Below are 14,469 nucleotides of genomic sequence, written 5' to 3' on the forward strand. Positions count from 1 at the left end.
CACCAAGAAAGCATATTAAAGGTCTTATTAGTCAACATTAAGTCATGCTTTTGAGAGTCTATTAATAAAGTTATTGGTATGAGATAATACACACACACAAAAAAAAAAACAGGAAAAGGAGTATGGTCTTGCATAAGGTTAACTCATCAAGACCCAGGTCCTCAGGGGGACATGACTGTGGATTCCCTAGACTGAATTCTAGGCATGAAATTATAATTAACTGGGAGATTAAAAACAGAACAAAAGGTATAGGAGTGTTGGAAAAATAACTGAATTTAAATAGCAAAGTAGCAACAGGGTGGGGAGAGAAAAAAAGAAGCTTAATTTATTTTCAAAAGGTACTGGATACCAATGCAATGGGAAGCCCTGGCATTAAATGGTGGTTAAAATAAAAACATTTCAGAACACCTAAGACATGTTATTACAGTAAATGTATGTGTAAGGCAATTCACTCTCTCGTATTCTTTTAGGTATTTGGGGCTAATATTTTTTAAAAAGAATATAACTCCTTCATTTTCCCTAACTCTAGAAAAAATAGACTTACCAAGTCTAAAACTAGGGAGAATTCTGGTGTGCTTCTCGTCTTCAACGGAAGAGCGGGTTTCCTATTCAGTTGCTCTTCTGTCAGTGGCGGAACATGTTTGATGAAATAATAGCTATAAATCAAAGTGTAAGAAAGTTTCAACATTTCTATTTTTTGTAAATATAAAACATCTTACTAAACTCAGCCCATCTTTAAGTTTTTAATTAAATCATACATATTTAACCTAGTAAACCAAACTTATAAAACATGTAAGTAAAACTGAAAATTAGTATTTCAGTAACTCAGTAGAAGTATTAATACCTACAGGTAAGATGTTCCTTGCACTATACCATTCAGCCACCCCTGTACACATGTACTTTCTTTCTATCCCAAGAGGGAAAGGAAAAAATAAAAACTCACGGGTCAAACACTTCCCAGTCTTCTTCATAGGTGGCCTCTGCGTGGGCGGATGAATATCCACTATCTGGTGTTACTGGTGCTATTTAATAAAGGGAAAAACACAATGTTGCTTTTACTCAATGCTTCCATGAAGTATACATATTTACTGCTTTTATTAAGATTGTCCTGAAGCCCTGTGCATTTCTGGTTAAGGATAAGACAGAAATAATTTATAAACAGTATTTAAAAGTAACTTTATTAACACAGAGATCTAACTCTGGATCCAAAGGAAAAAAATACCATTACAAAGTGGCAAGCTATACCATGGCTAACAAAATTTAAATCCCTAACAACTAAGAGAAGATTTGCTACTCATTATTAGGAAACTACACTCCACAAACTCCCCATTTCTAACTGAATGATGTTTGCATATGTAAGGAAAACCCCACGTCGCCCTTGCAGCGGCAGTGCTTCACAAAGCACGCTGCCCGCACAGCCAGCCAGCGCACACACGGGGGCGCCCCCCGGCGGTGCAGGGGCCAGGAACCTGCTTCTCAACGCAGGAAACGCAGGGCCAGTCCCTGGTCGGGGAACTAACATCTCGCAACCATGAAGCCTGGGTACCGCAACTAAGAACTGACACACCCCAAAATTGAGCACTAATATGTGTGTGCGTGCGCTGAAAAAGACTCGAAGGCAGCGCCAACGTAAGATCCATGGACAGTCTCTAAAGAGGCCCACAACCCCCTGAAGACACACAGGACCTCAAGGCTGCCTACGACCTCGAAAGTTAAGAAACGATGCTCTACATAGAAACCAGTGCTTTAGGTGACCCATTATTTCACTTCTTACTCACAGGTAATTTAAAAATAATCAAGAAAAAATTCCATAAAATTCAATCAATTGAGACAGCGTCAGAGATTATGTTGAGAATTTTCTAATGTTTGTAACTTAAATTCAATGAGAGGACAAAGGTACCCCACAAACTAAACAGGTAATGTCTCAGAGATGAAAGTTTAAGGTGGGCTAGAGACTGAGTGTGTGTTTCCCCACAATTCCTGCACTGAAATCTAACCCTCAGAGCGATGGTGTTTGGAGACGGAGTCTTTGGGAAGCCATCAGGGCATGCGAGTGGAGCCCTCATCGGTGAGAACAATGGCCTTTAAAAGGGACACCCCAGAGCGCGCCCACAGCTTCCGGAAGACAGGGCACAGCAAGAGACGGCTGTCCACAAACCAGAAAGCAGGTCTCCACCGGGCACTGAGCCTGCTGGGGTTCGGGGCTTAGATTTCCTAAACTCCTGAACTACATTTGTTGCTTATATGTCACCTGGTCCAATGGGAGTCTGTCATTACAACACCCTGAAAGAACTAACGGGCCGCAGCAGAGACTGCTGTGAGCTGTCCACAGGAACGGGCTGGTGGTGGTCGAGTCACTCAGCCGTGTGCGACTCTTGCAACCCCACAGACTGTATGTAGCCTGCCAGGCTCTCTGTCCATGGGATTCTCCAGGCAAGAACACTGGAGAGGTTGGCGTTTCCTTCTCCAGGGGATCTTCCCGACCTAGGACTCAACCTGGGTCTCCTGTATCTCAGGCAGAGTCTTAACCGACTGAGCTATGAGGGAAGCCCAGGAATGGAATACTGGTGGATAACAGCCTTTCAGGACAAAAAACTTACCTTTTCTTTACTTTTTATTTTACTATTTTCACATGTTAACACCTTCTCAGAGTCAATACAGTGTGTATGCTCAATAAATGCCAACAGATGTAAGGCAGAATTTTCTTCATCTCCAACAACTTTACGCCAGTTAATGGTTCATAAGCACAAGGGGACAAAAAGAAAAACACGTCTACCACTTTAATGCTTCAAGCTTTTATTACCCACAGAAAAAGGGGGACAGGAAGTGTTCACAGCATTTGAACACCTTATGTTAGAGCATCTTTCACATTTCATCTCAGTCTCCAAAGCTCTAAATTATTATTGCCATTTTAAAGCTAAGAAAACCACCTCAGAGAGCTCAGGTTATCTAAAGTCACACAGCTACGTAAATGGTGCAGCCAGCCTCCTTCCTCCTTGTTCTCTTTGGCGACCTTCCTGAAGCTGAGGAAAAGCAACACTTCTGTCCCTCATCCTCATCTCTTCACATCAGCAGAACTCTCACTCGTTTCCTCTCCTGATCCTCCCAGAGGAACTGGAGTGTGCCACCTCCACGCTTCGCTCGATTATTTGTAACAGCACTCATCACACTGTACAGCAATTTTTGTGTATACCTGGCTCATCTGTTAAATCATATACTCTTCAGGGTCAATGAGCATATCTTATTCATCTTTATAAACAGTGTCCGTCACAAAAAGGAGGTGTTCAATTATGCAAGAGTTCAGTTCAGTTGCTCAGTCGTGTCCGACTCTTTGCGACCCCACGAATCACAGCACGCCAGGCCTCCCTGTCCATCACCATCCCCCGGAGTTCACTCAGACTCACGTCCATTGAGTCCGTGATGCCATCCAGCCATCTCATCCTCGGTTGTCCCCTTCTCCTCCTGCCCCCAATCCCTCCCAGCATCAGAGTCTTTTCCAATGAGTCAACTCTTCGCATGAGGTGCCCAAAGTACTGGAGTTTCAGCTTTAGCATCATTCCTTCCAAAGAAATCCCACTTTCTCATTATTCGTGTATAGGAATGCAAGGGATTTCTGTGTGTTGATTTTATATCCTGCAACTTTACTATATTCATTGATTAACTCTAGTAATTTTCTGGTGGAGTCTTTAGGGTTTTCCATGTAGAGGATCATGTCATCTGCAAACAGTGAGAGTTTTACTTCTTCTTTTCCAATTTGGATTCCTTTTCTTTTTCTGCTCTGATTGCTGTGGCCAAAACTTCCAGAACTATGTTGAATAGTAGCGGTGAAAGTGGACACCCTTGTCTTGTTCCTGACTTTAGGGGAAATGCTTTCAATTCTTCACCATTGAGGATAATGTTTGCTGTGGGTTTGTCATATATAGCTTTTATTATGTTGAGGTATGTTCCTTCTATTCCTGCTTTCTGGAGAGTTTTTATCATAAATGGATGTTGAATTTTGTCAAAGGCCTTCTCTGCATCTACTGAGATAACCATATGGTTTTTATCTTTCAATTTGTTAATGTGGTGTATCATATTGATTGATTTGCGGATACTGAAGAATCCTTGCATCCCTGGGATAAAGCCCACTTGGTCATGGTGTATGATCTTTTTAATGTGTTGTTGGATTCTGATTGCTAGAATTTTGTTGAGGATTTTTGCATCTATGTTCATCAGTGATATTGGCCTGTAGTTTTCCTATTTTGTGACATCTTTGTCAGGTTTTGGTATTAGGGTGATGGTGGCCTCATAGAATGAGTTTGAAAGTTTACCTTCCTCTGCAATTTTCCGGAAGAGTTTGAGGAGGATAGGTGTTAGCTCTTCTCGAAATTTTTGGTAGAATTCAGCTGTGAAGCCGTCTGGACCTGGGCTTTTGTTTGCTGGAAGATTTCTGATTACCGTTTCAATTTCCGTGCTTGTGATGGGTCTGTTAAGATTTTCTATCTCTTCCTGGTTCAGTTTTGGAAAATTGTACTTTTCTAAGAATTTGTCCATTTCTTCCACGTTGTCCATTTTATTGGCATACAACTGCTGATAGTAGTCTCTTATGATCCTTTGTATTTCTGTGTTGTCTGTTGTGATCTCTCCATTTTCATTTCTAATTTTATTGATTTGATTTTTCTCTCTTTGCTTCTTGATGAGTCTGGCTAATGGTTTGTCAATTTTATTTATCCTCTCAAAGAACCAGCTTTTCGCTTTGTTGATTTTTGCTATGGTCTCTTTTGTTTCTTTTGCATTTATTTCTGTCCTAATTTTTAAGATTTCTTTCCTTCTACTAACTCTGGGGTTCTCCAACTCTTCCTTTTCTAGTTGCTTTAGTTGCAGAGTTAGGTTATTTATTTGACTTTTTTCTTGTTTCTTGAGGTATGCCTGTATTGCTATGAACTTTCCTCTTAGCACTGCTTTTATAGTGTCCCACAGGTTTTGGGTTGTTGTGTTTTCATTTTCATTAGTTTCTATGCATATTTTGATTTCTTTTTTGATTTCTTCTGTGATTTGTTGGTTATTCAGAAGTGTGTTGTTCAACCTCCATATGCTGGAATTTTTAATAGTTTTTCTCCTGTAATTGAGATCTAATCTTAATGCATTATGGTCAGAAAAGATGCTTGGAATGATTTTGATTTTTTTGAATTTATCAAGTTTAGATTTATGGCCCAGGATGTGATCTATCCTGGAGAAGGTTCCATGAGCACTTGAAAAAAAAGTGAAATTCATTGTTTTGGGGTGAAATGTCCTATAGATATCAATTAGGTCTAACTGATCTAATGTATCATTTAAAGTTTGCGTTTCTTTGTTAATTTTCTGTTTAGTTGATCTGTCCATAGTTGTGAGTGGGGTATTAAAGTCTCCCACTATTATTGTGTTATTGTTGATTTCCCCTTTCATACTTGTTAGCATTTGTCTTACATATTGCGGTGCTCCTATATTGGGGGCATATATATTTATAATTGTTATATCTTCTTCTTGGATTGTTCCTTTGATCATTATGTAGTGGCCATCTTTGTCTCTTTTCACAGCCTTTGTTTTAAAGTCTATTTTATCGGATATGAGTATTGCCACTCCTGCTTTCTTTTGGTCTCTATTTGCGTGGTATATCTTTTTCCAGCCCTTCACTTTCAGTCTGTATGTGTCCCTTGTTTTGAGGTGGGTCTCTTGTAAGCAGCATATGTAGAAAAAGAAATTAAGGAAACAATTCCATTCACCATTGCAACGAAAAGAATAAAATACTTAGGAATATATCTACCTAAAGAAACTAAAGACCTATATATAGAAAACTATAAAACACTGATGAAAGAAATCAAAGAGGACACTAATAGATGGAGAAATATACCATGTTCATGGATCGGAAGAATCAATATAGTGAAAATGAGTATACTACCCAAAGCAATTGACAAATTCAATGCAATCCCTGTCAAGCTACCAGCCACATTTTTCACAGAACTAGAACAAATAATTTCAAGATTTGTATGGAAATACAAAAAACCTCGAATAGCCAAAGCAATCTTGAGAAAGAAGAATGGAACTGGAGGAATCAACTTGCCTGACTTCAGGCTCTACTACAAAGCCACAGTCATCAAGACAGTATGGTACTGGCACAAAGACAGACATATAGATCAATGGAACAAAACAGAAAGCCCAGAGATAAATCCACACACATATGGACACCTTATCTTTGACAAAGGAGGCAAGAATATACAATGGAGTAAAGACAATCTCTTTAACAAGTGGTGCTGGGAAAACTGGTCAACCACTTGTAAAAGAATGAAACTAGATCACTTTCTAACACCGTACACAAAAATAAACTCAAAATGGATTAAAGATCTAAATGTAAGATCAGAAACTATAAAACTCCTAGAGGAGAACATAGGCAAAACACTCTCAGACATAAATCACAGCAGGATCCTCTATGATCCACCTCCCAGAATTCTGGAAATAAAAGCAAAAATAAACAAATGGGATCTAATTAAAATTAAAAGCTTCTGCACAACAAAGGAAACTATAAGCAAGGTGAAAAGACAGCCTTCTGAATGGGAGAAAATATTAGCAAATGAAGCAACTGACAAACAACTAATCTCAAAAATATATAAGCAACTTCTGCAGCTCAATTCCAGAAAAATAAACGACCCAATCAAAAAATGGGCCAAAGAACTAAATAGATATTTCTCCAAAGAAGACATACACATGGCTAACAAACACATGAAAAGATGCTCAACATCACTCATTATTAGAGAAATGCAAATCAAAACCACAATGAGGTACCACTTCACACCAGTCAGAATGGCTGCGATCCAAAAATCTGCAAGTAATAAATGCTGGAGAGGGTGTGGAGAAAAGGGAACCCTCCTACACTGTTGGTGGGAATGCAAACTAGTACAGCCACCATGGAGAACAGTGTGGAGATTCCTTAAAAAATTGCAAATAGAACTACCTTATGACCCAGCAATCCCACTGCTGGGCATACACACTGAGGAAACCAGAATTGAAAGAGACACATGTACCCCAATGTCCATCGCAGCACTGTTTATAATAGCCAGGATATGGAAACAACCTAGATGTCCATCAGCAGATGAATGGATAAGAAAGCTGTGGTACATATACACAATGGAGTATTACTCAGCCGTTAAAAAGAATTCATTTGAATCAGTTCTCATGAGATGGATGAAACTGGAGCCAATTATACAGAGTGAAGTAAGCCAGAAAGAAAAACACCAATACAGTATACTAACACATATATATGGAATTTAGGAAGACGGCAATGACGACCCTGTATGCAAGACAGGAAAAAAGACACAGATGTGTATAACGGACTTTTGGACTCAGAGGGAGAGGGAGAGGGTGGGATGATTTGGTAGAATGGGAATTCTAACATGTATACTGTCATGTAAGAATTGAATCGCCAGTCCATGTCTGACGTAGGGTGCAGCATGCTTGGGGCTGGTGCATGGGGACGACCCAAAGAGATGTTGTGGGGAGGGAGGTGGGAGGGGGGTTCATGTTTGGGAACGCATGTAAGAATTAAAGATTTTAAAATTTTAAAAATAAAAATAAAAAAAAAATAAATAAAACTTCAAAAAAAAAAAAAAAAATCCCAGGGCTGATCTCCTTCAGAATGGACTGGTTGGATCTCCTTGCAGTCCAAGGAACTCTCAAGAGTCTTCTCCAACACCACAGTTCAAAAGCATCAATTCTTCGGCGCTCAGCCTTCTTCACAGTCCAACTCTCACATCCATACATGACCACAGGAGAAACCACAGCTTTGACTAGACGGACCTTAGTCGGCAAAGTAATGTCTCTGCTTTTGAATATACTACCTAGGTTGGTCATAACTTTTCTTCCAAGGAGTAAGAATCTTTTAATTTCATGGCTGCAGTCACCATCTGCAGTGATTTTGCGGCCCAAAAAAATAAAGTCTGACACTGTTTCCATTGTTTCCCCATCTATTTGCCATAAAGTGATGGGACCAGATGCCATGATCTTCCTTTTCGGAATGCTGAGCTTTAAGCCAACTTTTTCATTCTCCTCTTTCACTTTCATCAAGAGGCTTTTTAGTTCCTCTTCACTTTCTGCCATAAGGGTGGTGTCATCTGCATATCTGAGGTGATTGATATTTCTCCCGGCAATCTTGACTCCAGCTTATGTTTCTTCCAGTCCAGCGTTTCTCATGATGAACTCTGCATAGAAGTTAAATAAGCAGGGTGACAATATACAGCCTTGACGTACTCCTTTTCCTATTTGGAACCAGTCTGTTGTTCCATGTCCAGTTCTAACTGTTGCTTCCTGATCTGCATACAGATTTCTCAAGAGGCAGGTCAGGTGATCTGGTATTCCCATCTCTGGAAGAATTTTCCACAGCTGATTGTGATCCACACAGTCAAAGGCTTTGGCATAGTCAAGAAAGCAGAAATAGATGTTTTTCTGGAACTCTCTTGCTTTTTCCGTGATCCAGCGGATGTTGGCAATTTGATCTCTGGTTCCTCTGCCTTTTCTAAAACCAGCTTGAACATCTGGAAATTCACGGTTCACGGTTCATTGCTGAAGCCTGGCTTGGAGAATTTTGAGCATTACTTTACTAGCGTGTGAGATGAGTGCAATTGTGTGGTAGTTTGAGCATTCTTTGGCATTGCCTTTCTTTGGGATTAGAATGAAAACTGACCTTTTCCCGTCCTGTGGCCACTGCCGAGTTTTCCAAACTTGCTGGCATGTTGAGTGCAGCACTTTCAAGTGTTAGAGGAACAGATAATGAATGACAAATGGGAGTAAATCTCACTTTTCCCCGCTGGCAACTGAAGTTTTAGAAATCCCCTCTCTGTCGCCATAGTTGTCAGAAAAAATAAGTACAAAGGTTAATCAAGCACCACAAAAACAGAAAAACATCAAACAAAAAGTCAAGAGCCTTGGCTTCAGTCCGTATCTCACAAGGCTGTAACACGAGGGAAGTAATCAGCATTATTAAATGACAGGTCAACAGTAAGATCATCTACAAGTCTTATCCACCCAGGAATAAATTATGTGCATAATTCATGCTGACTTGCTCGTTAAATTCAGTATTACTCTTAAGTTAGGTAATAAATGCTGACCCTACATGTTTCTATATTTCTAACTGGCTCAGGGACCTACCAGTTATGGTAGGCCTTTCAAAGGATCCAGATGAGGCTGCGAAGTCTGTATACAGAGAGACCCGAGAACAGGAGTTTCTTCTGTGGGGATGTCATCCGTACATGAAACAAACCTGAAGGTATGAGATTACCTCTACACAGGGACTTCAGATCTTAAGAATGTAAAACTCACACATTTATAATATGCTCATAAATGTAAGCATATTATTTTGTTAGCTGTGTTAAATTTAGATTGGTACAAATAATTAAGCTGTTAAGTGTCTAAAATGGTAAAATAACCTTTAAAAAATTCAATTTCAAAATGACTAGATTTGGGAGGAAACACTTTATTTCCACTTTTATTAATTTCCAGGAAGAAAGATTTATGCATTTAATCTGCCTATTTAAGAAAAAACATGAAGTACTGCATTTTTACAAACTTTATGAAAATGTATAAGAAAAAAAATATTTTTCACCTGTAAGGGGTGGTATATCACGATTAACTGTTTCCTCTGCTTCTTCTAAACCATTATTTATTGACGGCCTCACTTGGACGGCCTGATGTGAGTAAGGTGCTCCATTAGCTGATGTAGTGGTGCTGGTAGTGATCTCATCCACCTGCTCCATATCAAGCTGCTTTACTATCTCCTCAGCTTCCACAGCCTGTCCTGGGGAATCGGATCCTGATGTTCCTGAAATTATGATTCAGTGTACATTAATCATCACTTAACAGCTCGCAGTGGGAGAGGACAGACAGACACAACTTTAAAGCAAGTAATGAATAAGCTTTAGAGACATGATGCAGACTAGAGCGAGCACGGACACCACCCCCGAAGGCACCAGGCCTGCTAGGAGATGAGAAGCCAGCTAACCCAACCACTGGAAAACAATCACATAACATAACAGCACATGCTGATCATCACTACGATGACCGTAGTTCAGTTCAGTTCAGTTCAGGTCAGTCGCTCAGTCGTGTCTGACTCTTTGTGACCCCATGGATCGCAGCACGCCAGGCCTCCCTGTCCGTCACCAACTCCCAGAGTTTACCCAAACTCATGCCCATCGAGTCGGTGATGCCATCTAGCCATCTCATCTTCTGTTGTCCCCTTCTCCTCCTGCCCCCAATCTTTCTCAGCATCAGAGTCTTTTCCAATGAGTCAGCTCTTCGTATCAGGTGGCCAAAGTACTGGAGTTTCAGCTTCAACATCAGTCCTTCCAATGAACACCCAGGACTGATTTCCTTTAGGATGGACTGGTTGGATCTCCTTGCAGTCCAAGGGACTCTCAAGAGTCTTCTCCAACAACACAGTGCAAAGGCATCAATTCTTCAGCACTCAGCTTTATGGTCCAACTCTCACATCCATACATGACTACTGGAAAAACCATAGCCTTGACTAGATGGATCTTTATCAGCAAAGTAATGTCTCTGCTTTTTAATATGCTGTCTAAGGTTAGTCATAGCTTTTCTTCAAAGGAGCAAGCGACTTTTAATTTCATGGCTGCACTCACCGTCTGCAGTGATTTTGCAGCCCGCCAAAATAAAGTCTCTCACTGTTCCATTGTTTCCCCATCTATTTGCCATGAAGTGATGGGACCAGATGCCATGATCTTAGTTTTTTGAATGTTGAGTTTTAAGCTAGATGATTGTGTAATCAGCTGATCATCACAGGACAATATATAAATTATCAGATCAACATGTTGTACAACTTGAAATTTTCACAATGTTATATGTCAGATATATTTAATAAAAATTCATCAATATTTAGAAAAACTTCCTGGAACAGAAACAAATCCGAGGACACCATTATTCAGTGAGTCTTCACTAGACATTTCAAACAATAAGGAATAAAGACTATTATAAGCTAGAGTGATATCTGTGAACAGTTTTTCTTAAGAGTAGCTTAAGCTATTTCAAATAGCTTAGAAATACCCATTTATAGTTAAATGAGTCAATTCAGAACTTTAAAATATTTTTTATTGAGATATAATTAACTGATTTAATACTTTATATAATGAATATGATTACCAACTGAGCATTAGCTAAAACCTCTATCCTGCCACATAATTATTTCTTTTTTGTGGTGAGAACATTCAAGATCTAGTCTCTCAGCAACTTTGAAGTTTCAATATATACTGTTGACTTCTGAACAAGATAGGGGCTGCAGGCAGTGAGCCCTCCGCACCCAGAGTTCCAAACCTTCAGATCCAACCAAGCAGACTGTGTCCTACTGTAGTATCTATAGTGAAAAAAATCCTTGTAGAAGTGGACCTATACAGTTCAAACCCATGTTGTTCAAGGTCAAGTGTAATCCAGTACTGCTGGCCAGAGAACTTCTTTTCATTAGTGAGTGTTGTTTATGGAGTGCCTACCACGTGCTGGGCAAAATACATACACACACACTTTTCCACTAGCCTCAAACAGCTTCTGATGTTTTTAAACTAGAGATAGTTCTCTAAAAATGAGTCAGCTGTTCCCGTAAGCATAAGAACCTTTTTATTCCAAGATACAGGAACAATTTCTCAACAAGATTCCACCTCGTTAACAAAGAAGTCAATTTCCTCGTTACATTCAACCATCACCAAGATGAACCTGCTGCCCAATCTTTCTCCCACTATGGACTGACCCCAACTCTCCATTTCTTTCTGGAATCCTCCAAATATCATTTTCAACAACAAAATCAACCTCCAATAACTCTCAACTTTCTCACAGACTATCCCTTCTCCCTCCACTGCCTTAATTTTAACCTCTTTCAAAAAAATGTCTCTCTTCCTATTACCCTTCCCTGAAAGCTGTTTATTGTCTCATTCTTGTTACTCAATCAGAATTCATGCACCTCCATTGCTGCTGCCAGATCACTGGTTTTCCCCTGATGTGTAAAAATGTTTGCTCCTCTGAGGCTGACGTCACCAGACTACACAATTCTTCTCTTATCCCCCATGCTGTCACCTACCACCTACAGCCAGCATCCTCTTAATCACAGAGCAATTTAACACCTAGCTACAAGTTTACTGCTCTATTAAATGCCTATAGAGCTGTTACTATAGGAGACGGCAGTGACTCATCCAATAACCAGCCTCCAAGGCCTGGCCCTCTTCAGCCCTATCTACACTCATCATGCTCTTTAGTAGTCATTACCATGGGCACAGCCTGGACACTGTCACTGAGAAGCCATTCCCCTCTGAAACCTAAAATTCAAATAATTTATCTCCTACAACAACCGCCTAATCGTCTAACTAGCGTCTCTCTCATGTATCTCTATTACATGGGATCTTCATGTCTGATAGAAGCCAGTCTCCTTCATCCACACACCTCTCTCTCATCCCACCCGCCCCATCTGGTTAGGCTTTACGGCGCATCGTTTAAGCCACTCTCACGCCAGCACCCTCAGTGTCCTTGCTTCCCTGTCTTTCCATTGTCATTCACCATAGAAATCCTCCTTGAATCAACCTATCAGATTTCTCAGGCACTAGACCCAGCCTGGAGTAGGCAACAATACAACTATAAATAAACTTGGAAAAGAAATGTCTAGGGTATACTGGGTTAAAGTTAAAGGTAGGGTTTTTTGGGGGGCGGGTTTTTTTCTTTAGGCTGCACCGTGAGGTATGTGGAATTTTAGTTTCCCAACCAGAGATCAAACCCATGTCCTCTGCTTTGGAAGCATGGAATCATACCACTGGACTGCCAGGGAAGTCCCTAAATGCAGGTTTTTTGTTTTATTTCTAGTCTAAGACTTCACAGTCCTTTAATGTGCTAATACATTTTTCTGCCCATACAGTATCTTGACTTTATAGTGTGCCATTGTGCCTTTTAAAAACTGCTTTATCATCCAGAAACATAATTCAAATTAGAATTTAAATGATCAGGCAACAAGTATTTAATGGCTATTTCCCATGAGCCGAATAATACATCAAACAACATAGTAGATGCGAAAATAAAGACACTTGACCTCTTACCCTCAAATAATTTCATGTAGGAAATTAGATACTAATCATCAGCAAAGACAGGACATCAGAAAATACTTGAAAAATATGTTGAGAAGGCCATTTTTTTGCAAAGGCATTATACAATGGAAATCTTAAATTCATTTGAATTAGGGTAGTTTTACTGTTTGTCTAAACTGAGGATTCTCAGAGGTGGGAAAAAAACCAAGCAAATGATAATAAAAATAAATTGTATTACAAAAAATAGCCTGGTCTCAACTCACTTAAAATATTCAACAAATTCTACTTCACTGATCTCTAGAATATAGAAAATGCTTCTCAATTCTCTCCTGTACATACTCTAAAGATGCAAAAATCATTCTAACACATAAAAAAGAATACTTTCCCTCCAGCCCTAAGTTTATCATCTAGCTTTTCAGACAGTTAAAGCAGAGTTCATTAACTTACACAAAACTAAACATAACCTACATTTATTTCAGTCACTACAAAAAAAAGTACGTTTTAGAAACTGTATATTTTTAATGAAGCTGAAAACAAACAAAAGATGCTAACAAAAATATGCCAAAAAACCCCAGACCTTTTAAAAAACCAAAAAAACAATTTTTAAACCCAAATTATGGTTAGTGATTTATATTTACCATTTTTATTTGCTGGTGAAAAAAAGTTGAAGACAGGAGAAAATATGGTCCCCAACAACGTCGTCCTTGGAGGGCTGCCAGAGGAAGGGCTCTCTTCTAGCTTCCCATTCTGCTTCACGTGCTGGTTTGTCATTTCATAGCCGCCAGCTTCTGAGAAAGAAACGAAAAGGAAAAGGTCGCAATCTAGAAAACATGACTTTCACAAATGTGTTCTAAACCATTCATTAAGAAACTTTTTCCCTCAAAACAATGAAAATTGACTAAGATTAATTTTAAAAACCTTATTGTTTAAAGAAATCTTGAGGTAAGTCACTTGCAAATCAAATGATCTTTATAATAAATTTATTTATAATGCTTTGTAAATGCTAATTTACTGAGTTTTTACAATGTAGATTTATATTTGGAATTATATAGTCTGGAAGCCTTAAATTCAACATTGTTTAAAAGAAAATGAAACAAACTCTTTGTAAGTAAAGCAAGCAAGTTACAATATGAAAAACATAAATGTAAAGATTCTGCCTTGGTTTATTTACATTTTGGGATGCTGTCTACTTCACAAAATTTACCCTCTATTTCTATGTCTAAAAAATAACAGCTAAAAAATAGAGGCAACCAGTCTTACTGAAGACTATCTATACAGAAAAAGACTACACGCACAGCAGCATCAGACGTCACTTACGGATGCTGCGGCACCACTTCAGAGTGCTTGCAGAGAATAACCAGGTTTTTCCCCAAGTTTCTTATAAATGAAATGT

At 39.2% G+C, this 14,469-nt stretch overlaps 1 protein-coding gene across 2 annotated transcripts in view; it reads right to left on the minus strand.

Annotated features, from left to right (window-relative positions):
* Nucleotides 1-14,469, minus strand: part of CTDSPL2 (CTD small phosphatase like 2) — an 82,309-nt gene that overhangs the window by 24,159 nt on the left and 43,681 nt on the right. Inside the window, exons 4-7 of one of the 2 annotated variants that reach the window (XM_018053825.1) lie at nucleotides 13,715-13,861; nucleotides 9,611-9,826; nucleotides 944-1,022; nucleotides 545-656 (exon numbers count right to left, since the gene is read on the minus strand). In XM_018053825.1, the coding sequence (XP_017909314.1) occupies nucleotides 545-656; nucleotides 944-1,022; nucleotides 9,611-9,826; nucleotides 13,715-13,861 (554 nt within the window). Of the gene's footprint in view, nucleotides 1-544; nucleotides 657-943; nucleotides 1,023-9,610; nucleotides 9,827-13,714; nucleotides 13,865-14,469 lie in introns of both variants that reach the window. The other variant, XM_018053824.1, reaches the window with a different exon arrangement.

Source organism: Capra hircus, chromosome 10, assembly GCF_001704415.2.
Source record: "Capra hircus breed San Clemente chromosome 10, ASM170441v1, whole genome shotgun sequence".
NCBI lineage: Eukaryota > Metazoa > Chordata > Mammalia > Artiodactyla > Bovidae > Capra > Capra hircus.